The sequence below is a fragment of the Tachyglossus aculeatus genome, chromosome 20, assembly GCF_015852505.1.
Source record: "Tachyglossus aculeatus isolate mTacAcu1 chromosome 20, mTacAcu1.pri, whole genome shotgun sequence".
NCBI classification, from domain to species: Eukaryota; Metazoa; Chordata; class Mammalia; order Monotremata; family Tachyglossidae; genus Tachyglossus; species Tachyglossus aculeatus.
In genome coordinates, this window is record NC_052085.1 from 279750 (window position 1) to 301559 (window position 21810).

At 47.0% G+C, this 21810-nt stretch overlaps 1 protein-coding gene across 3 annotated transcripts in view; it reads left to right on the forward strand.

Moving 5' to 3' along the window:
* ZMYM2 (zinc finger MYM-type containing 2) overlaps window positions 1–17389 on the forward strand; it is a 65668-nt gene extending 48279 nt beyond the window's left edge. For all 3 annotated transcript variants that reach the window (XM_038761493.1, XM_038761494.1, XM_038761495.1), the window contains 11 exons: window positions 2512–2641; window positions 2778–2893; window positions 3699–3870; window positions 5061–5189; window positions 6947–7041; window positions 8318–8486; window positions 8729–8880; window positions 12686–12800; window positions 13643–13894; window positions 14133–14253; window positions 16528–17389. In XM_038761493.1, the coding sequence (XP_038617421.1) occupies window positions 2512–2641; window positions 2778–2893; window positions 3699–3870; window positions 5061–5189; window positions 6947–7041; window positions 8318–8486; window positions 8729–8880; window positions 12686–12800; window positions 13643–13894; window positions 14133–14253; window positions 16528–16720 (1644 nt within the window). In that variant the 3' untranslated portion in view covers window positions 16721–17389. The remainder of the gene's footprint in view (window positions 1–2511; window positions 2642–2777; window positions 2894–3698; window positions 3871–5060; window positions 5190–6946; window positions 7042–8317; window positions 8487–8728; window positions 8881–12685; window positions 12801–13642; window positions 13895–14132; window positions 14254–16527) is intronic.
* The last annotated feature ends 4421 nt before the right edge of the window (window positions 17390–21810 follow it).

Here is a 21810-nt window from a genome sequence, read left to right on the forward strand (position 1 = left end):
TTTCCTCTCCATCCAAACCGCTACGCTGCTAATTCAAGCTCTCATCCTATCCCGTCTGGACCACTGCACTAGCCTTCTCTCTGATCTCCCATCCTCGTGTCTCTCTCCACTTCAATCCATACTTCATGCTGCTGCCCGGATTATCTTTGTCCAGAAACGCTCTGGACATATTACTCCCCTCCTCAAAAACCTCCAATGGCTACCGATCAATCTGCGCATCAGGCAGAAACTCCTCACCCTGGGCTTCAAGGCTGTCCATCACCTCGCCCCCTCCTACCTCACCTCCCTTCTCTCCTTCTACTGCCCAGCCCGCACCCTCCGCTCCTCCACCACTAATCTCCTCACTGTACCTCGCTCTCGCCTGTCCCGCCATCGACCCCCGGCCCACGTCATCCCCCGGGCCTGGAATGCCCTCCCTCTGCCCATCCGCCAAGCTAGCTCTCTTCCTCCCTTCAAGGCCCTGCTGAGAGCTCACCTCCTCCAGGAGGCCTTCCCAGACTGAGCCCCTTCTTTCCTCTCCCCCTCGTCCCCCTCTCCATCCCCCCGTCTTACCTCCTTCCCTTCCCCACAGCACCTGTATATATGTATATATGGTTGTACATATTTATTACTCTATTTATTTATTTATTTATTTATTTTACTTGTACATTTCTATCCTACTTATTTTGTTGGTATGTTTGGTTCTGTTCTCTGTCTCCCCCTTTTAGACTGTGAGCCCACTGTTGGGTAGGGACTGTCTCTATGTGATGCCAATTTGTACTTCCCAAGCGCTTAGTACAGTGCTCTGCACATAGTAAGCGCTCAATAAATACGATTGATTGATAGAGAACAGTGTCCCTCATGGAAGCAGAGGGCTGAGCTGCGCCCGGGCTTCCCCTCCCCAAGCCCCCAACTGCCCAGCACTGCCCCTGCCATCTCACCTCCTCTCTCCCATACTGTGATGGACCTTCATCTCTTGGCCCCGCAGACACCTGCTTTCATTCACATCTGCCTTCTTGCTTTTGATTTTGTTTAGCACTGTGCTATTTTATTGAAAAGCTATACTTAGGAAGTTAATACTAGTAGACTTTTAGTTTCAAAATGCAACATTCTTCCCGCTCCTCCCTCCCCAACCCCAATTTGTTACAGAGAAGCAGCGTGGCTCAGTGGAAAGAGCCCGGGCTTTGGAGTCAGAGGTCATGGGTTTGAATCCCGGCTCCGCCACACGTCTGCTGTGTGACCTTGGGCAAGTCACTTAACTTCTCTGAGCCTCAGTTACCTCATCTGTAAAATGGGGATTGTCTATGAGCCCCACATGGGACAACCTGATCACGTTATATCCCCCCAGCGCTTAGAACAGTGCTTTGCACATAGTAAGCGCTTAACAAATGCCATCATTATTATTTTGGCATAGAGGCCAGGAGCAAAGCAAGAAAGCAGGCAGCAAATTGGAAAAAGGGTATTGTTTCTGTTACTATTTTGTTTTTTTGAAGGGTGGCTCCTATTTTCCTTTTTTAAGAAGGAGTTTAGCTTTATTTAGCCAATAGAGGGAGCTTAAGTGCTGCATAGGGTATGTCCAGAATTTGTCCTGACAATAGTTTGTCCTTCTAAAAGGCAGTGGGAAATACAAATAAAGATATAAAATCTCAAGTATTTTCACACTGGGCACTTAATTCCTTGAAGTTCAATCTGCTCTGCCATCCTGCATGTTTTTAGGGTGCATTTTGGGTAGAACACCGTGAAGAACACACGCTGAGAAGCAGCGTGGCTCAGCGGAAAGAACACGGGCTTCGGAGTCAGAGGTCATGGGTTCAAATCCCAGCTCTGCCATTTGTCAGCTGTGTGACTTTGGGCAAGTCACTTGACTTCTCTGTGCCTCAGTTACCTCACCTGTAAAATGGGGATGAAGACTGTGAGCCCCACATGTGACAACCTGATCACCTTGTAACCTCCCCAGCGCTTAGAACAGTGCTTTGCACATAGTAAGCGCTTAATAAATGCCATTAAAAAAAAAAAAAGAACTGGAACGATCTTTGTTCCAGCAAGACAAGTCTTTTGGATAGGTCGGGGTATGGTGTCAAAAGAAAAAGTCTTGCAAGGGTGCCGGCCCAGCATGGGCCAAGGCAGAGGTACCATGATGCAGCTGCCGCCCTCTCGCAGCGGGTCAAATTGGGGGTCTGATTTTATTTAGCACTGTGCTATTTTATTGAAAAGCTATACTTAGGAAGTTAATACTAGTAGACTTTTAGTTTCAAAATGCAACATTCTTCCCGCTCCTCCCTCCCCAACCCCAATTTGTTATTTTCCTTTTAAATTTCCTTCATTTGCTGGCATGCTTTGGGATATTTAGCCCAAAGTCCGTTATTTCGGATGCATTTTTTTGCAACGCTTGACAGGAACTAGCTCGTGAAACAGAGCCACCCCCATCCTGTGCAAGTGGAGGCAGCATTGGTTTAGCCCAGGCCAGGTCGCCGGCCTGCCCGCCCCTGACCCCCAGTGACTGTGTGTGTCTTTGTTTTTGCTTTTCTGTAGGGTTCTGCACCTCCTCCGTCACCAACGCCGAATAAGGAAATGAAGAACAAGGCCGTCCTTTGCAAACCTTTGACTATGACAAAGGCCACATACTGTAAACCCCACATGCAGACGAAGTCTTGTCAAACAGGTAACGGTTGGATATTGGGCTTTTGCAGAATTCACTTGAATTTTATTGGAACACGAACTACTGCCAGCCAAACTTTGAGTTGTTAGTGTATTGCATTTTATTTCACATGTAAGCAGGCATATTTTGGGTTTTTCAGAAGACAATTGGAAGACAGAACATGTCCCAGTGCCTATTCCAGTACCTGTGTATATCCCAGTGCCCCTGCACATGTACAGTCAGAACATTCCCGTTCCCACGACTCTACCTATTCCTGTAAGTTCTATTTTGCTCATTAAACTTGAGTTTTAGGACCCTGCTAAGACAAGGCAGTTATTAGCTGTAATAACTGATGTTTAACATGCTGATGCCAATTGAATGCAAACTGATGAGGGCCAAGGGCTCTGCCTCCCTAAGGAGGCAGGCACTCCCAGCCCCCTATCCCCTCTTCATTCCTTCCTCCTCCTTCTTCCCCCTTCTCTTTCCCCCTTCTGTTTTTCCTCCTGCCCTCCTTCTCTCTTTCTCTCTCTCCCCTCAACTACCCGTCATTACCAAGGTCTCGTGGCCATCCTGCTGGCTCCAATCTAGCGTGAGGCAGGGGTATTGGATGGCCTGGAAAAATGAGCGCAAACATGCGTCATATACTTATTGCAAAGGGAGCGGTGTCCAGTGAGGTGCCAGAAAAGAGGAAGCAAGACGTAGGCCAGAAAGAGGGTCACTCATCACCTTGTCCCCCTGAGAGAAGAGCTGGAGGATTTGAGATCTATAACCCAGAGCCAGGCTATTTCTTCATTCAGGGTGTTTATCTGCCTTTCTTCACTCTGAACGGACTACAGAGTTCCTCCTCTAGGACACTACTCTGCCTTTTAGCAAGCTACCTGGTCCGGGGCATCATTTTGCTCAAAAGATGCTCCTTGGCCATCTGCAGTCCCTGGTTCCCAGGGCTTCCCCAGTGTCTCTGTTTGGGTTCGGGGTCTTTGGGTTGTGGTGGTTCACAGTCAGGGCCAAACGGTAGACTTTGCAGTTGCTTTCCACCCAGCAGGTCAGTCTGCTTTAACAATGTGCCTTGCTGGGTTACTAGGTACCTGTTCCAATTTTTCTGCCTACCACGCTGGACAGTAATGAGAAGATCCTTGCAGCTGTTGAGGAGTTGAAGAGTAAAGTTTCTTCAACTCCCCCTGACACTGAGCTACTAACGATGACAGATATGATGGCTGAAGATGAGGAGAAAGCAGAGGCGACAGATATAAACAGTAAGCTGTAACGTGTATGTACAGAGATAGCTGGGTAGAGAGTTGTCCTCCACGTTTGAAGATGACACTGCAGACAGTGGGATTTCACCATGGGGGCGGGGGTCACCTATGGACCACCGCCCACGCTCAGTGCTCAAAAACATGGTCTCTGTGCCCTTCAGGGTGGCATTGCGTCCCTCAATCGGACTGTCCAGTCTCCATTAGATTGTAAATTCTTGGAGGGCAGGGAATGTGTTTCTTTCTTCTGTTGTGCTCTTTCAAGCACTGACTTAATACAGTGCTTCACGCTCAGTAGATGCTCAGTCATTTCCACTGATTGCTCTGCTGATTGACTTATAGGATGCTGCCACATGGCACTGCTTTCTCTTCAACCAAGACGCCAACCTGGGGCTGTTCACTTCCATGGGAGGTGTGGGGGGCATCACCCTCGGCAGCAGGCCGTATACGGGAGCCGTTTTCGCAGGAGTGATGATGGGGTTCGCTGAGCCATCCATCCTCTTGTTTCCACTCCCTGGAGAATCAGGTGCACACATTGGAAGACTAACAGGTGGAATGAGTGCCATGCTAGCCCAGAACAGTGTCTCAGGGAGACCTTTCAGCAGTGGCACCACTGACTGGGCCTCGCTGGCTTCCTAAGCCATTATTGACTAATTTTTTCCCCCGTGGTATTTGTTAAGCACTTACTATGTGCCAGGCACTGTACTAAGCACTGGGGTAGTTGCAAGGTTGGCTCACGGTCTTAATTCCCATTTTACAAATGACGGAACTGAGGCCAGAGAAGTGAAGTGACTTGCCCAAGGTCACGTAGCAGACAAACAGCAGACTTGGAATTAGAACCCAGGTCCTTCTGATTCCCAGGCCTGTGCTTCATCCACTAGGCTACACTGCTTCTCTTGACTAGCGTGGTTGGGGTTTGTTCCTAAGGGCCTTGCAAGGCCTAAAGAGAGACTGCAGGTCACATCTTTCGTTTGCTTATCTGGGAAGCCAATTGATAAATTACTTAGAAATACTAGGAGAGAAAGCTGGTGCTGAGTAGTATCTCCTGGTAGTGAAAGTACTCACTGTTTTGAAGTTCTGTCTTAAGTTGGTGCTCCAGGCACGTGCATTCTAAAACTAGGGGTTTTGTCGGCTTATTTGTGTGTTTCAGCTATGTAGAATGATATCTGAGGTGAAACTGCATTTGGTTACAGGTGTGATCATTGAAACAGATGTGATCATTGATGCAGAACTGTTGAAAAACTCTGCTCTGGAGACGCAAGCAAATATGCCTGATGTCCCATATGAACCAGATCTGGACATCGAAATTGATTTTCCCAGAGGTACTAAAATGATTGCTGTTCTGTGTTTATGTAATAAGTAGAGTTTTTGTCATTTTCTCAGTAAGTTTACTGGCCCAATGTGACTGGAACAAAGATATGGTTGGAGAGAGTTTTCCTGGGAAAGCATCCATTTCTGATCAGGCATTCTCTGGAACTGTCCCTCCAAACACAATGGTTTGGGAATAGTGGGCTAATTGGCTCACCTCAGGATTCCCTCTCCCCCTCCCACCTCATGCCCCCTAGGAATCCCAACAGCAGCAGGTCCCCGACTCACGAATACCACCTTTTTGTGTCTGTTCCTTTGCTTCCTCCACCCGTGAGTCTCATGGAAACGTGAACATTGCAAACTGGGTCGGTGTATGGCACAGGGTAGCCCGGTGGTCCACCAGGCAGGGCCACAAAATGCTCAAGGGGCCTGTCTGATGATGGTTCTCCTCGTCACCCACCCAGTGGTAGTGAAATAGCTGTCTAACAGCTGGAGCTTGTCCTATGCTGCTATCTGTGGTATGTCACCTTCCTGGCTCCCCCCAAATTTTAAGTCCTCCTCCCGTAACTTTTCCTCTCTTCCCCCATCCTGGAGCTCAAGGCTGTAAATGTACCAAACCTTCCATGCGGGTATTGCTTTTTCTTAATTGCAGCCGCTGGTTTGCGTGAGGGGTTTCCTGCTTGGGGAGCTTTTCCTGCCTCACTGGGAATTTTGTGAGAGGGCCAGTTGTTAGGAGTGGGAGTGGTTTGGAGTGAAGGGTGCCTAGCCTCAGGTCAGGAAAGTAATCGGAAGTGGCAGTTGAAGCTTGCTTCAAAGACCTGCTTGCTTCAGCTTTTATCTACCTGAAGTTTAACTTTCTGCCACTCTTTCAGGGTCAGGCAGTAAAATCATCACTCCCTGGATAAATGAGTAGAATAAAGTTTTCCCTGTGATTTCCATTCCTATAGATAGAAAGGAGGTTAGAAGAGACATAAGTCAGTCAGTCATTCAGTCAATCATATTTATGGAGTGCTTACCATGTGCAGATCACTTTACTAAGTGCCTGGGGAAGTACAGTGTAACAGAAGAGAAGAATTGATTGTCCAAGCTATGCGTGATTAATAAACCCCCTATTGTTGGATTCAAATCAAGTGGGTCCCACTTGCCCCATTGAGAAATGAGTGACTGTGGGAGCCTAGAGGGTTGCTTGTTCCCTTGTCACCCACTTCTTGCACTCTCACCGGGCCCCTCCCATCCTCCCCTCCCTTGGCCGAGAATTCGGGTCATCCCTGCAGAGTCAGCGGACAGGTAGCAATTCTTTCTCAGGAGCTGGGCTGCCCTGAGGCAACAGAGGTGAAGCAGGGTGCCCTTCAATCCCTGCGCCGTCTGCTGGCTCTGAAAAAAAAAATGTGTGTTTGGGAGAAGCATCGGTGGTTTCTAGTGGGAGAATAATGAAAAGCAAGGCAGGAAGGGAAGGAGTCATAATTGTTCCTGAAGAGCTCGAGCTAGGGTGCTTGCAGATTGTCAGAAGAAGATCAAGCAGATTTGCTTTGTCCCTTGTGAAAGTGATATTTTATCCATCAAATCCCTGGAAATAGCATCCCTGAGATCACGTGTTTTGGTTTCCCAGTTTTGGAGAACAAGAGTTAAGGTCTCTGTGGGGCAGCAGTTCTAATCCTGGGCAAGGCCACCAGGCAAGGCAGGGTGGCAGGCAGGCTGCGGGGGCCCAAGGGCCGTCATGGTGAAATGCACGTTTGCCTGGGCTTTCAGCCTTGCATTTGATTGTTTTCAGCTGCAGAGGAGCTGGACATGGAGAATGAGTTCTTGTTGCCACCTGTCTTTGGGGAAGAATACGAGGAACAACCGAGACCTCGATCCAAAAAAAAGGTATAGATCTTGAGTAAGAAGACACCTGCAACTGTTCTCCAACTGGTGTGTGGGGATAGCAAGGACTCTGAAATCTCTTTCCTCTCTTCACTGCTGCTTCTTTTTTAGCTTTAAACCCAGCGCTCGGCAAGGCAGGGCTGAGCAGGGAAGGGGAGAGCCAGAAGCCACACCTGAATGTGGCTCTGGCCTACAGCCTGCCCCCTGGGAAGCAGCTGAAGTAAGACCCTGAAAGACCCCTTTATGGGTCACTGGCTGGCCAGGGCCAGGGCAGAGTTGAACTCACCCAGCTCCTGCCGGCTCTGCTACTCCAGATGCCCTCCTGCCCAGAGAAACTGTTACCTCACATGCCTCACATGACCCACCCTGGTAGCGGGGAGCATGGGGGTCACACCAGTAGGAAGTGCCAGAAAGGGCCAGGTTCAGGGCTGTTGCTTTCAAATTAGAGTTTTGGTGTTGCTGCCATTTTTGGTTGCATTTGAACTTGTTATTGAAGTAGCTGATTATTTGGCTAGTAGTTAATTTGTTAGATATGATCTATGAAATTTTATCAGCAATTTCTGAGCTCCTGTTTTCCTAGGTTTATCTGAGTTTCCTGGGCCATGTAAGAAGATAGCTGGCTTTCTCCAGCAGGTAAAAGCAAAGTGAGGATGAGGAGCAAGAACAGGGCCAAGAGAAGGCACTTCCTTAAGTGTCACTCCCACTCCAGGCTACTGAGAGCAGCTCCCTGTGGGAGATGCTCTTGGGGCTATGTTCCAGGGCTGGATCTGGTTTGATTCTCTGAGGCCTGCCCCAGCACTCAGCCCAGGGTTTGACACAGAGCAAGTTGTTAAAAAATGCAGTAACAGATTGTCACTGCTCAACCCCAAGACCTGCCCCCTGACTATGCTGGCTTTTTCATCTACCCAGAGAACCAAGTGATGAGATTGATTTGGATCTTCCCCATATCAAACAGCCCAGAGGTTGTGCTAGCAACGTTTCCCATTTGCCTCACTCTCTTACTCCAATGACATCCTTTTAGTGGAGAAAATGTTTAAGCCAGTTCGTGTTCCTCAGCAAGAGGAGGTCATCATTACAAAATGTGCCTTTCCTGAAAGGCTTCTATCAGAATTTCATCCTGCTGACAAACCCAATGTCAAATGTGGAGTTTTCCAGGCCCGTTCCCCGAGAGGGACACTTCCCCCACCCCCCATCCTCTCGTGGGAGTGATTGGAAACAGACAATCTACGTAAGCAATGTAAGAGACAATTCTATTCTTCTGTTTGATCACCACTCATAGGGAGCAAAGAGAAAGGCGGTATCGGGGTACCAGTCCCACGATGACAGTTCTGACAACTCAGAATGTAGTTTCCCTTTCAAATACACCTATGGAGTGAATGCCTGGAAACACTGGGTCAGAACTCAAACCCTTGGGCACGACCACCTGCTGTTGGATGAGCTGGAATCTAGTAAGTGCACTGGTTTCCTGTTCTTAGAGCACTGTTTTCTTTTTTGAGGTGGGCGAGATTTTGATGCCCGCCAGAAGCTAAAAATATGGAGCTCAGGAATGGAATCTTTAAAAAGATAAAATTTAAGATTCAGGTATTCGTTTTGAAGTTGCCTCATAGGGTGCAAAAATCACTCTAAAGGGGTTCTTGTTCTTCAGGAGCAGGGCATGACTAACTTGGTCACATGATGTCATTTTTTCTAGCCAAGTCAGTGAAGTTAAAAGAGGACTTGCTCTCTCACAGCACCACTGAGCTGAGCCATGGACTGGCCCGTTTTGTCAATGAAATCCGAAGGCCGAACGGAGAGAGCTATGCCCCCGACAGCATCTACTATCTCTGCCTTGGGATCCAGGAGGTGAGTCCCAAATCCTGTGGCTGCCTGCCTGCTGCACAGCAGGAGGAGACTGAGGAGAGTGGTGGTGCAGGTGGGTCCCGGGAAGGGTGAGAAAGCCCCAGACACTTTGAGTGGTTGAGAAATAGCAGTTCCATTGGTCTGGAATGACCAGAAACAGTGCGAGAGAAAGATGAGAATGGAGCCTAGGAGATTGGTGAGTCATACTTGGAAAAGCCATATTTCCAACCTGGACCCATGTGGGTAGGCAGGATGAGGAGGGGAGCTGTAAAATAGGAAGTTGTATGGGTCCAATTTGCAAGGGCAAGTATATTTTTCAGAGGATCTTTCAAGGGAAATATCTGTTTGGGTGCCACCTCCCTAGATTGAATCCCTCAGAACCAGGCTGATCCGAGGGAAACAGTGTGTGACTGAGGCTACATCTGAGGCCACACACTACACTGGGCCTGCACCGGCATTTGCCCCGGCACCTGCCCTCTGCTTGCCCCATCTGCTCCAGCGTCAGCCCCAACATCTGCCTCAACATCTGCCCCATGCTGGTACTAGTGCCTACCCATGCCTGGCCCAGCATCTGCCCTGTGTCTGCCCCATACCTCTCCCGGCACCTGCCCCACGCCTGACCCCGCATCTGTCCCATGCCCATCCCAGCATCTGCCTCTTGCCTGCCCCAGCATCTGTTCCAGAACATGCCACATCACTTGCCCCATTGGTATCTCCATCTCTTCCTGCTCCACAGACTGAATACTTTCCAGGGCCAGCCCATCTCCCCACCCTCTGTCTGCGGGGGCCGGGGCAGGGGCGGGAGGGGGAGATGTACCCAGGGTGTCTGCAGGCATTCATCCAAGACACACCTGCTTTTTCTCAGTCGCTCCCCAAAAACACAGAAAGGGCCCAGCCCCATTCCAGAATATCAGAAACAAAGTGGCTCTCAGACATTGGCAAAAGGCATGAATTCTAGTAAATGGGGCCTTTTATCCTGAGCTCCCAGGTAAGCATTTGACTTTGCCCCATATAGACTCGACCGCCGACTGTCTGTGGTGGAGGGTGTAGGAGGGAATGGGCGTATAGTAAGCATGCAAAGTTCCAAGGGGTATCCACCAGTCATGTCGCCAGAGTAAACAATGGCCAGGAATAGCAAGTTGAGAGAGGAAATTATGAGTAAAACTCTTCATTGCCCTCCCAAGTGCTTAGTACAGTGCTCTGCACACAGTAAGCACTCAGTAAATATGATTGATTGACTGTGCTATCAGTATAAATAAGATTGGTTGATTGACTGTACTACCAGTATTTGAGGCACCAACTAGGTGTAGTGTAGCCTCTCCTACTCAGTGAACTTGTGATCTAAACTTGATTCTTCTATTTTTAAGTTGCAGTTGACCTGTGTTGATTAAAATAGGCATAGTTAAATACGGATAAAGGCTAGACAGTAAAGGACCAGTTCTGGTTGTCTGAATTATCTTGTTGTTGCCTCAATTCTAAACTCTCTCTCACAGAGGAAGGCAGTGATAATAGGTAAAACTGCTGGCAATGATTCTTTGAGGTCCAGAGATTGGGTTGGTAGAGGAGTATCTGCCATACTTTCTACAGCTTGGTGCTGCAATTGAGTATTTTGTAGGTGGGGTCAACTTGTGTTTTAATGGCTGCTGCCAAACTACTTTTCAGAGCTCGTTTTAGTTCTGTCTCATTGTTTTGGAGTAGGAAGTCAAATTCAACTTGTTCTTGCTTAATTACATTTTAAATTTTACTGTCAAATATACAGAACCATATAATAAGACTTATTACCAAGGATCGGCTGCTCCGTGGGTTGTGTTGTGCATTATTGTTTAGTGTTGGCTCCTGTATTGTCTGCTTTCTGACTAGAATTCTGGGCAGAGGTCTTGTTTCCAAGCACCATCATTAATTTTTCCATATTCCTAAACTCTTAAGTGTGAGGATAAGGTAGGCCAAATTCCAGTTCTATGCATAATATAGATTCCAGGACATAAATAACTGCTATTTTTAGGAGAGGGGGCCTGTTTTTCTGCCTGGCACTTTGCTGATTCCTCTCTCATCAGGCTTGTTCTCGTTAAGATAATGTTGATACCAGTTTCTTTTAAACACCACTATTCTTTTTGGAAATGTCTGCAGAGAGAGCAGAATCCAATTTGATTCAATTATAGTAAAATTAATTCCTAGAAAAGTTCCCATAAAGCAACAAATGATATTTTAAAGGTAAGAATTCAAGAAAGTCGCAGGCTTTTGGTTGTGCGTCTGTGGGCACCTGTAGCTCTATGGGAGTGAATGTTAGCAGGGGTAATATTTTGTCATCTAAGCACTTACCATATTTACAGTTTTGGTCCCTTTCACCTGTACAGTTGGTGGCATCCGGGTTAATATGCCTCACATATAAAGCATAACCATGAAAATATTTGTGTTCCATATATAGGTCTTAGACTAAAGATTGTTGTTTGAAAGAACTTTAAACATATTGATGATATTCCTGTCAAAAGGGTTGGATCAGATATAATGAGTTTACTTTTATTCAATTATTCATTATATTTTATTGTTATTGTAACATCTGTGTTTTGAGCAGTCTGCAAATCATAGACTGCCCTTAGGAAACAACCTAAATCCTTCATGCAGAAGCTTCACGAAGGAAGCTAATTATTTATTTGGACTTATACAGCACCTTTTCTCTGGAGAAATCAAGTTGTGTCAATTAAACCCAAATTTTGTGTTCTGAATAGTTTTAAAATGTTGAAGCGGGAGAGTGGGTGGGTTAGGTGAGAGGAAGAGAGGAAAAGAGGTAGGAGGGGCCAGACAGACACAAAGGGTGGATTAGTACAAGCAGGAAAGGATAGTATGAAAGTGCAAGGGAACAATGGCAATTTTCACCTTCCCTTTACCACTAAGGCCGCACCACGCTCAGACCCTTCCCCAGGATGCCCTCTCTGCCCACCTGGCAAGAGTTTTTTCATGTTCTCCTCGGAGAGCCCTTTGTGCTCTCTTCACATCCTGCTGTGGGACTTGGCCTCCCAAGACATGCCAGATGGGCGCTCGTGGCTTGTCTGCCCAGCAACTCACCTCAGACACTGCAGTTGGGGGAACAAGGAAGGTTGGGAGGACAGTGGGGTGGCTGCTGCCATTGGCCCATTTTATAATAATACTAATGGTAATAATAGTTTTGGTTAAATGCTTACCATGTGCCAAACACTGTACTAAGTGCTGGGGCAGTTTCTAGATAATCAAGGTGGACACGGTTCCTGTCCCAAATGAAGCTCACAGTTGAAGTGGGAGGGAGAGCAGGTGAAGAAACTGAGGCACAGAAAAGTCAAGTGACTTGCCCCAGGTCACAGCGGACAAGTGGCAGAACTGGGATTAGAACCCGGATTTTCTGATTCCCAGGCCCCGGCTCTTTCCACTTGGTCGTGCTGCTTCCAAGCTTTCATTGTTCCAGATGACCCTTCCAGCAGCCCTAACTTTGCTCTGACTTCTGATCTGTCTCCCCACGTCTATCTCTGTCAGCCATAGATTCCCCAGAAATTCTTAATCTTCAATCTTTGTGGCCACCACAGTGTCCCATGGTAGGGCATTCCATAGATCCCACTTTCTACTTGGAGTAGGAAATTGAGTCCAGTTCTGGTGAGTCCGAGATGTGGTGGAAGTTCCCCCAGCGTGCTCCTATTTTGGCATCCCAGTTTCATGCTCTCCTTTCGGCTCTGAGGTCCAGTCCCAGCTCCGGCTTCCTTTCCAGGTCCAAGCTTACTACTTACTCTTGCTTCCCCATTTCCCTGTAAGTTGAAAAACTGTTTTCTTCTTTTATTCGTAGTACTTGGGTGGTAGCAATCGGAAAGACAACATATTTATTGATCCAAGTTACCAGGCATTTGAACAAGAATTAAATAAAATCCTCAGAAGTTGGCAACCAAGCATACTTCCGGACGGTAATGTTCTATATGTTGGAAATCCTGTTTCTTCCATGGGGTCAGCTGTATTAGGGTGACTGTACGCATTTGTGCTAGTTAGTAAATTGGATTCTAGTTAAGAGTATTGAAAGAAGAGACACATTTGGAAGACAGGACTTGCTGAAAATAGGAGCACTGGCCTGCATTTAGTGAAAGTTGAACTTGCCCGTATTGCTGGGATGGCAGGCGTTCTGCTGGGAAATAGGCTGGTTCTCAGGACCTGCCCACCATTCCTAAGAAGGGAAGGCATCTAGCCCATGTCTAATGGGGAAGGAGAGGTGCCAGGACCCCTTCTCCAGGCAGCGAGTGGCACGGCCGGAAGGGAAGATACAAGGTGAAAAATAGTCTTTCCGGCCTGTGTCTGGATTCTAAACTGACTGGGAGCTTGATTGGAAAGATAATTCCTTAGATGATGATCCAGGGGACTGGAATGTGGCTCTAATGGTCTTCTAGTGGGCAAAAGTGCACACATTCTAAGCGTAAGGGAGGGTGTCCATTTGACCTTTATTTATTTATTTATTTATTTATTTTACTTGTACTTTTCTATCCTACTTATTTTATTTTGTTGGTATGTTTGGTTCTGTTCTCTGTCTCCCCCTTTTAGACTGTGAGCCCACTGTTGGGTAGGGACTGTCTCTATGTGATGCCAATTTGTACTTCCCAAGCGCTTAGTACAGTGCTCTGCACATAGTAAGCGCTCAGTAAATACGATTGATTGATTGATTGATTGACCTCATCTTCCTCCCTGCAATTTTTTTTTTGTAGAAAAGAGAACCAGTTTTTCTAAAGTGTGTTTCCTCTAACACTCCCTTCTATTTTAGGGTCAATATTCTCTCGAGTGGAAGAAGATTATCTCTGGAGGATTAAACAGCTAGGATCCCACTCTCCAGTAGCCCTCCTAAACACACTCTTCTACTTTAACACTAAGTATTTTGGCCTGAAAACAGTGGAGCAACACTTAAGACTTTCCTTTGGCACGGTCTTTAAACAGTGGAAGAAAAATCCTCTCACAATGGAGAGCAAAGCTTGTCTTCGATACCAAGTGTCTTCCTTGTGTGGAGCCGATAGTGAAGGTAGAGTGCCGAGTTTTACTTTGGAATTGACCCTTCCAGAGGCATCCTGCTCAATAGAAGCCCCCCACCCAAAATAGGGGTGTGGTACCACAGAGGGCAGAGCCCCACGTCAGGAGCCTGCCCGTGCCTATCACACTCTGGGCAGCATGGTGGGCAAGCACAGAAGCCCAACAGGACTGGGACTTGGTGTTTTCTAGATGGCCCTTAGCATGATCTGACCGTTTGTTTTGTTTTTAAGATAAAATTTCAACTGGAAAGAGAAAACATGAAGACGACGAACCAGTGTTTGAACAAATTGAGAACACAGCCAACCCCTCAAGGTGTCCTGTGAAAATGTTTGAGTGCTACCTATCCAAGAGGTAAATGTCTTACCAAATTGAAATAGATACTTGGGGCGGAGCACATTCACATCAACCAGAGGCTGTGGAAATAGACCGCATTGTTTTCCGAGCTGGCCCACGACCTCCAGCCCAGCCCAGAGAAACCCCAAGCTCTAGGTCAGGTGAAGGGTGTCTTCTCAAAGGTTCATTATGGGCTTTGGTTCCAGGTCGGGAGGCTCTGGGGCTGTTCCAGGAATTGACCGGTCCCCAAAACTAAGCATCCACTGTGCACAAAAGTTACAGTCTCTGGGCCCCTGCTGCCTTCCCTGGCACATTGGATTTGCCTGGACACCACATCGGTTGTTGCCCAGCAGAAAGCTGAATCCTTCAGAGGAGGTGTTATGCCAGGCCATCCGGTCCCTTGGCACCTGCTCCCAGGTGTTCTCGGTGGTCACTGGGCCTGTGACTCATCTCCAGGAAACTCTTAACTTGTGGGAACCAAACCGTGCCCACAGGCATGGGTAACCCCAGCCAGCATGCCCATACAGCCTGGCACACCAGCCTCAGGCCGCACCGTCCTTACCACCTGCTCCACCCTGCCCCGTCCCACCCCTCCCCGCCCCTCTGTGGTCCTTGCCATTGTTCTGGGTCCTGCACCACTCCCCGTCTGCTCGGGCCCCAACTGGGGCCCGGGACCACTGAGTGGCAGTGCAGGTGGCGACAGCCAAACTCTGGCTGCTGCTGTGGATCTGGGAGGCTCACCCATGTTTGCCTTAGGCCCAATCCTGCAGTGTCCAGTTGCTGTTTGGCCACTCAGAGTTGTGTGGCTGTATCACAGCTAGTTGTCATATCACCTCCCACCCCTGGTTTATCCTTCCCACCTTTTCTCTTTGATACCCTAACTCATCGAGGTGATTTTTCAGGAGCTCTCACAAAGCTAAAGGCATCTTGTGCACATGGGCATCGGTGCCTGTCCCTTACTCAATGCCAGAAATGGGGGTGAGAACAAAGTACTCAGACTTGAAACAGCTTTCGAGAAAAGGAGGGCAGGGGAATGGGGCCTGCCTGTCTACCTGTCTGCCTTCCTGTCTGTCTGCCTTGTTACATTCTGTTTGAAATGCTATGCCGGGGGGGCTCCCTTTCTCAGTCTGCAGATGGATGGCTTTCTGTAGCCATAACACTAGTTTCAGAATTTGCTGGGGAACTACAACAGAAGCCTGAGATGCATTCCCTGCCCCTAAGGAGCATGCCCTTTAATCAGTACTGTGAGCAGAGTACCATACTGAGTGCTTGGGAAAGTTCAATACAACACATTCCCTGCCCATCAGGACCTTTCAGTGTTTAATGAGGGAGACAGCTTAGATATATAATAATAATAATTGTGGTATTTGTTAAGAGCTTACCGTGTGCCAGGCACTGTACTAAGCACTGGGGTGGATACAAGCAAATTGAGTTCATTCATTCATTCAGTCGTATTTATTGAGCACTTACTTTGTGCCGAGCACTATACTAAGCGCTTGGGAAGTACAAGTCGACAACATATAGAGACGGTCCCTATCCAACAACGGGCTCACAGTCCAGAAGGGGGAGACAGACAACAAAACAAAACAAGTAGACGGGTGTCAATACCATCAGAATAAATAGTTATAGCTATATATACACCATTAATAAAATAAATATAGTAGATATGTACAAATAAAATAAGGAGTAATAAATATGTACAGATATATACAAGTGGGGAGGGGAGGGGGTAGGGCGGGGGGGGGCTATGGGGAGGGGAGGAGGAGAGAAAAAAGGGGGGTTCAGTCTGGGAAGGCCTCCTGGAGGAGGTGAGCTTGACACAGTCCTGTCCCGCATGGGGCTCGCAGCCTCAATCCCCATTTTACAGATGAGGGAACTGATGCACAGAGAAGTGAAGTGATTTGCCCAAGGTCACACAGCAGATACGTGGCAGAGCCGGAATTAGAACCCATTACCTTCTGACTCCCAGTCCCCTGCTCTATCCGCTCTACTGTGCTGCTTCTCAAATATATCTACTTCTCTAAGCACTCAGTAAATCAATCAGTTGAATTTATTGAGCACTCACTGTGTGCAGAGCACTGTACTAAGTGCTTAGGATAATACAACAGAGTTGTTAGACGTGTTCCCTGCCCACAGAGAGCTTGCAGCCAAGGGGGAATGATGACTGGTGATGCTTGGTTGATTGATGCAACCCGCAATATCCCATTCCTGTTTGGAGTGAAGGAAGGGTTGAAAATTGGGCCCAGTCCCCATTTGTTTCCAAAGATGTGACGATCTTCTTTCTCCCCTCAGCCCACAGAACCTCAACCAGAGGATGGATGTTTTTTACCTTCAACCCGAGGGCTCCAGCTCCTCCGACAGCCCTGTCTGGTACTCGTCAACGTCGCTGGACCGTGCTACCTTGGAAAACATGCTTGTACGGGTGCTTTTAGTCAAAGATATTTATGATAGAGACAATTATGAACTGGACGAAGACACGGATTAAAACAAACTTTGATTCGGAAGCCGTCGGGGGATAAGAGAACAGCATTAGATAGTCATGCTGCTAGACCTTTATTACAGAAACATTTCAAGTTGACTCCTTTCGTTCGAGTTTTGTAGCAGTGTGCCCACACTGGGTATTACCATGTAAATAATCTGTGAGTGAAAGCTGCCATTATTCTATGTAGTGGTTCTAGGATACTTAACATCACATTCAAATTCTTTTTTTATTATTTATTTGATTAGGTATGTTTGTAACTTTTTACATTATGAAATATGAATGAGAATGTGCCATGTGTAATTTTTTTTCTTGTAGTAAGAAACATCCATATTGCACAACTCTACTGTTGCAAAGCTTCCATGAAAGGGGGCTCTTTGACTGAGTTCTTAAACCAGATGGTTGCATATGGGTAGCACTACTAAAGTTTAGAACTTGCAGTGTCTTTCAGAATTTTTAAATAAACTGTAAACTAATAGGTTTTTCGGGGGTTTTTTTGTTTGTTTTTTTACTTTTTAGTTACTGAAGCCTTACAAGGTTGTGTAGAGAGATTCCATCTTATGTACCAAAAATAGACAAGGGAATGCTGTCAATATTGGTGTATGTAATGTGAATCTATTCTGGTGAAAAAACCTTTTCTGTTGCCCTTATTAAAACTTTAGTGTCCTTTCCTCACTTGTGACTCTCTGAATCACCCCAATAAATAAACCCCACATGAAGAAAGACTGCAAGTTGAGAGAGCATGTAACCACCAAGACATTTACCTCATGAAAGTATATATGATGAAAGCACTGTACTTTTTTTGTGTTTCTCTGGGGCCAGCCACAAGTCCTGGGGCCACCAGGGTTGCTCTTGGTTTGTCCCTTGTGCGCTCAGTGAACTGGACCACCACGATGCAGTGTTTTCTGGTTCCTGGTGTAAAATGATCTCCAATTGTCTCTTTCAATTTCCTCCTGTGCCTACATCTGAAAACAACCAGCACTCTCTCTTGATGGCAAGGAGTAGAGGCGTTGCAGAAAAGCAAAAGAATTATTGAAAAACAACCCTGGATTCACCTGTTTCTTCAAGAAAGGGCTCATTCCCCACTGGCAACCAAACTCCCCTGTGTTTAAAGGCTTAACTCCACCCGTGGGGCCCCCGCAGATCGCCCTGCACTCTGCTAGGAAGATGATTGATGTCGCAGGGCTGCTGGCACCTTGAATAATCAGAGGGCGACAATTACTAAGACTCCAACAGTAAGGAGGAACTAGGGGAGAAGAGAATGGATAAGATACAGCACATCTCGATGTAAATCATACCTGCTGGGTTGTGTGGCTTTTAAAATTCAAGTTCCTTCTTATAGAAGATTGCATTTAAAGGCGCTGTGCTTCTGAGTAGCGATTTATACTTTTGGATCTGTTTGAAATCAGGAAGTTTGCTTAAAATTTGACTTTTCTTGGGCACCGAGAGAAGTGCTGATCTTGGACTGTTCGTAAACGTTCTTGGGGCTGATTCTGGAGATCCGCGGATCAGCTTAATTTTTCTTGTGTCGAAGTTTCCGGACTGTCGTGGTGACGTGGGCTGGGGCTGCGGTCGGACAATCCGACTGTTCTCCATTGTGCTGGGGAGATGGCTCCTTGCCCACGAACTCCTGTCCCTTTCCCATCAGCAAAATGTGTCAGCCCATACGCAAGATGCCTGGACAGCCTTTGGAACGATAATGTGCTCATTTTGCCGAAAAATAGAATGGCTGATGGCTGATGTGCTCAAGCAAATCCTGGCAGAAAAGAATTCCCTTGTAAATACTCCTGAGCTCTGCCTTTGCGGTTTATAATCATAATTGCGGAAACTTTCCTCTCTCTCGATTAATGTTTTATGCCTAGAGACCTCCAAGTCAGATTTCCAGCAGCAACCGTTCTCTAACCAGCCCCACCTCCTCCTTCCACAGTCTGATAATAATGATAATAATAATAATAGCATTTGTTAAGCGCTTACTATGTGCAAAGCACTGTTCTAAGCGCTGGGTGGGGATACAAGATGATCAGGTTGTCCCACGTGGAGCTCATAGTTTTAATCCCCATTTTACAGATGAGGGAACTGAGGCTCAGAGAAGTGAAGTGACTTGCCCAAAGTCACACAGCTGACAAGTGGGGGGACCGGGATTAGAACCCATGAGACTTTTTTTTTTCTAAAAAGTCCAAGGGGCCTCCTAGTCTGATTTAGAAAATCATCCATCATTCAATCAGGCAATCTAGCAAGCAATAGTATTGAGTGAACATCTACTGTGTGCAAGAACTGTACAACAGAATTAGTAGACATGAACCCCACACCGAAGCAGCCTACAATCTAGCAAGGGGAAATGTTTCCATTTTCTCACCTTCTCTCTGTTTTGCAGACTTGTTTTTTGGAGCCCTCCGAACCGAAGTCTGTTGGCAATTAGAAGGTGGCTGACTTAAATCCGGCTTTTATCCTCAAAATAGTGTCCTCCGCCAGGAGCAAGAAAGGACTTTCGCCACCGAGGGTTAGGCCAAACATGGTGAATGTCTGGCGTGGTGCTGTGTAGCTGGATGGGCAACAAGCCCCTTCCTTTTCCTTACTCTCTAAACTTTACCCAGAAAATGTTTTGTGGATGAAGAGGAGGCTTCCCGGAAAGGCATGAGAGGCAGTTTGACCTTTCAGGCCCTCCTGGTTGTAATCATGGATCCTAAATCCAGTTCAAATCATCTTTGGGGCTGTGGGGGGCTCGGTCTGAGACAATCTCCTTGCCAGGTTCTTGAGACGCCAGGCCTCCAATTAGTCTGCTGGGAATCAGACGGGAAGCCACAATTCTTGATTGTCCCCAAGCCTTGCGTTCGGAATCGAGGCCAAGGCCACCCAATGTGCTGGGACTCCGGCCTTTGGTTTTAATGCTCTTAAGAATGGATTTTTGCCGCTTAAAATCAGAGATCGCAAATGAAGTATTGTATTTGCTTTGTTCAGGAAACCAGCTAACCTAGAAAATTAAACTTTCAAGATGCATTCTCTAAGAGTTAGGTGACACCGAAGAAACGATTAAGTGATGTTTCTGGGTAAGAAACCGAGATGATGTTCCTTACCACGAAAAAAATTCACTCTTTGAATGGTCACTTTTGCTCTGTAAGCTGCAGGACTGGTTCTTGTTTTGCCATTAAAAACTTATTAACAATTTGTTGTACCTGGTGCGTTCTGGGTCGGGAAGAAAGTGAGCTCGCAAGGTGCCCCAAGCACGCTCGGAAGCGGATTCCTGTGATAAGAAGTAAGTCAGCGGAGGGAAAGGCTGAAATGAGGAGGTGGGAGGTTTCACTTGCTGGAATTGGGTGGGATCCAGCTCCCTCGGTGCTCTGGGACAGTGCTGCAAGCTGAAATCAGTAACGCCCACTCTAGACCTGTCCCACACAATTTCCTTTTCCTTTGGCATTTCAGATTATTCTTCTGAAGTTGTATATTCCAAATGTTTCCATAACTGCCCTGGTCCAATAAAACGTCCAAACTCCCCCCAAATATTTCAGAGTATAATTAATAATCTTCTAAATACAGATGGAAATGGAGTTCACTTTGTTTCCTTTATTGAGCGGGATTTAGGGGTTGTTCTCTGTGTGCTTTGGGGAATTGGGAAGGAGAAAGAAGGTAGTAGTCCTGCCCTCCGGGGTTGCGTTGAACAAGGAAAAGTGGTTTATAAACCCAGGATTATGTTCAGACAGGGGCATGTGTGCAGGCCAGCGTTTCTGGAGCAGACAGGGTAAGCCATGGTAGTGGGAACCTGGAGTGATGACTGAGATGTTCATTCAGGCAGGGTGAGCTGCAGGCAGGGGACTTGAGCAAAAAACTTTAAGGGGCAGGAAGGCAGGCAGGAAGATCTGGGTAGCTAGAGGCAGCCTGGGTTGGGAGGGGAAGTCGGTGGGTGGAGTCCCTTGAAATGCGGGATCAAGAGTTTGGTTCAGAGAGGTCGAACCCTGCCCAGGCTGAGCCCAGCAATGGCACCGAGGGGCCATCACTGCCGGTGGCTGGGCCAAAGGGAGTTTCACGCACATGTGTGAAATGTGGCTGAGTGTGGCACACGCATGAAGCATTGCTTAAGGAAAATCATAAAACTACCACACTCCTCCATGGGCACGTGGTTTGGTTCACCTTAATTCAGCTCACTGCCTTAGCAGATCTGATAGTTCCATGTGCTTTGGAGAAGTGGATTGATGTGTTCAGCCAGTGCTTAGAGGAGATAATTTTGCTTTTGTTTTTGAGATGGCCTGGAGCAAGTTGAGGCTGGAGTTTGTGGCTGCCCATAAAGCTACTGTAGTTATCCAGACACAACGATCAGGGCGCGGGATTGTGAAGTCCTATTGAAAAAGAAGAGTCAGGGGCTTCAGGGATGTGGAGTGGCCCGGTGTTGGTCTGGAAGCAAGAGGACCCAGGTTTAAGTCCCAGCTCTACCATCAGCCTGCTGTTTGACCCATGGGCAAATCAGCCTCTCTGTATCTGTTTCCTCATCTGCAAAATGGGGATTAAATACCTGTTGCTAATAATAATAATGATAGCGATAATAATTATTGTCATATTTGTTAAGCATGTGTACCAAACACTGTACCAAGCACTGGGGTAGATATAAGATTAACATCCCCTTAGACTGAGTGTCCCATGAGGGACAGGAACTGTGTTTGATTTGGTTGTATTGAAACTACCTTAGTATTTAACACAGTGCTTAGCACATTGTGCCTGGAACTCCTTTCCATTTCTTATCCGACAAAACACCACTTTCCCCATCTTCAAAGCCCTACTAAAATCATGCCTTCTCCAGAAGCCCTTCCTAGACCAAGGTCTCATCCCCACTCCCACCCTATTTTCCCTCCCTACTGCTTCACCTATCTACTTAGTCCCACTCCCTAAGCACTTAGGTATTCCCCGAATCCCACAGCACTTATGTACATAGACCTTTACTCTGTTTCTTCCCATTTCCATAATTAATTTTAATGTCTAGATTGTAAGTTCATTGAGGGCAGAAAACTTGTCTACCTACTCTATTATGCTCTCCCAAGAGTTTAGTATAGTGCTCTGCACATGGTTAAGTGCTCAACAAGTACCACTGATGATGACAGTGGTAGACT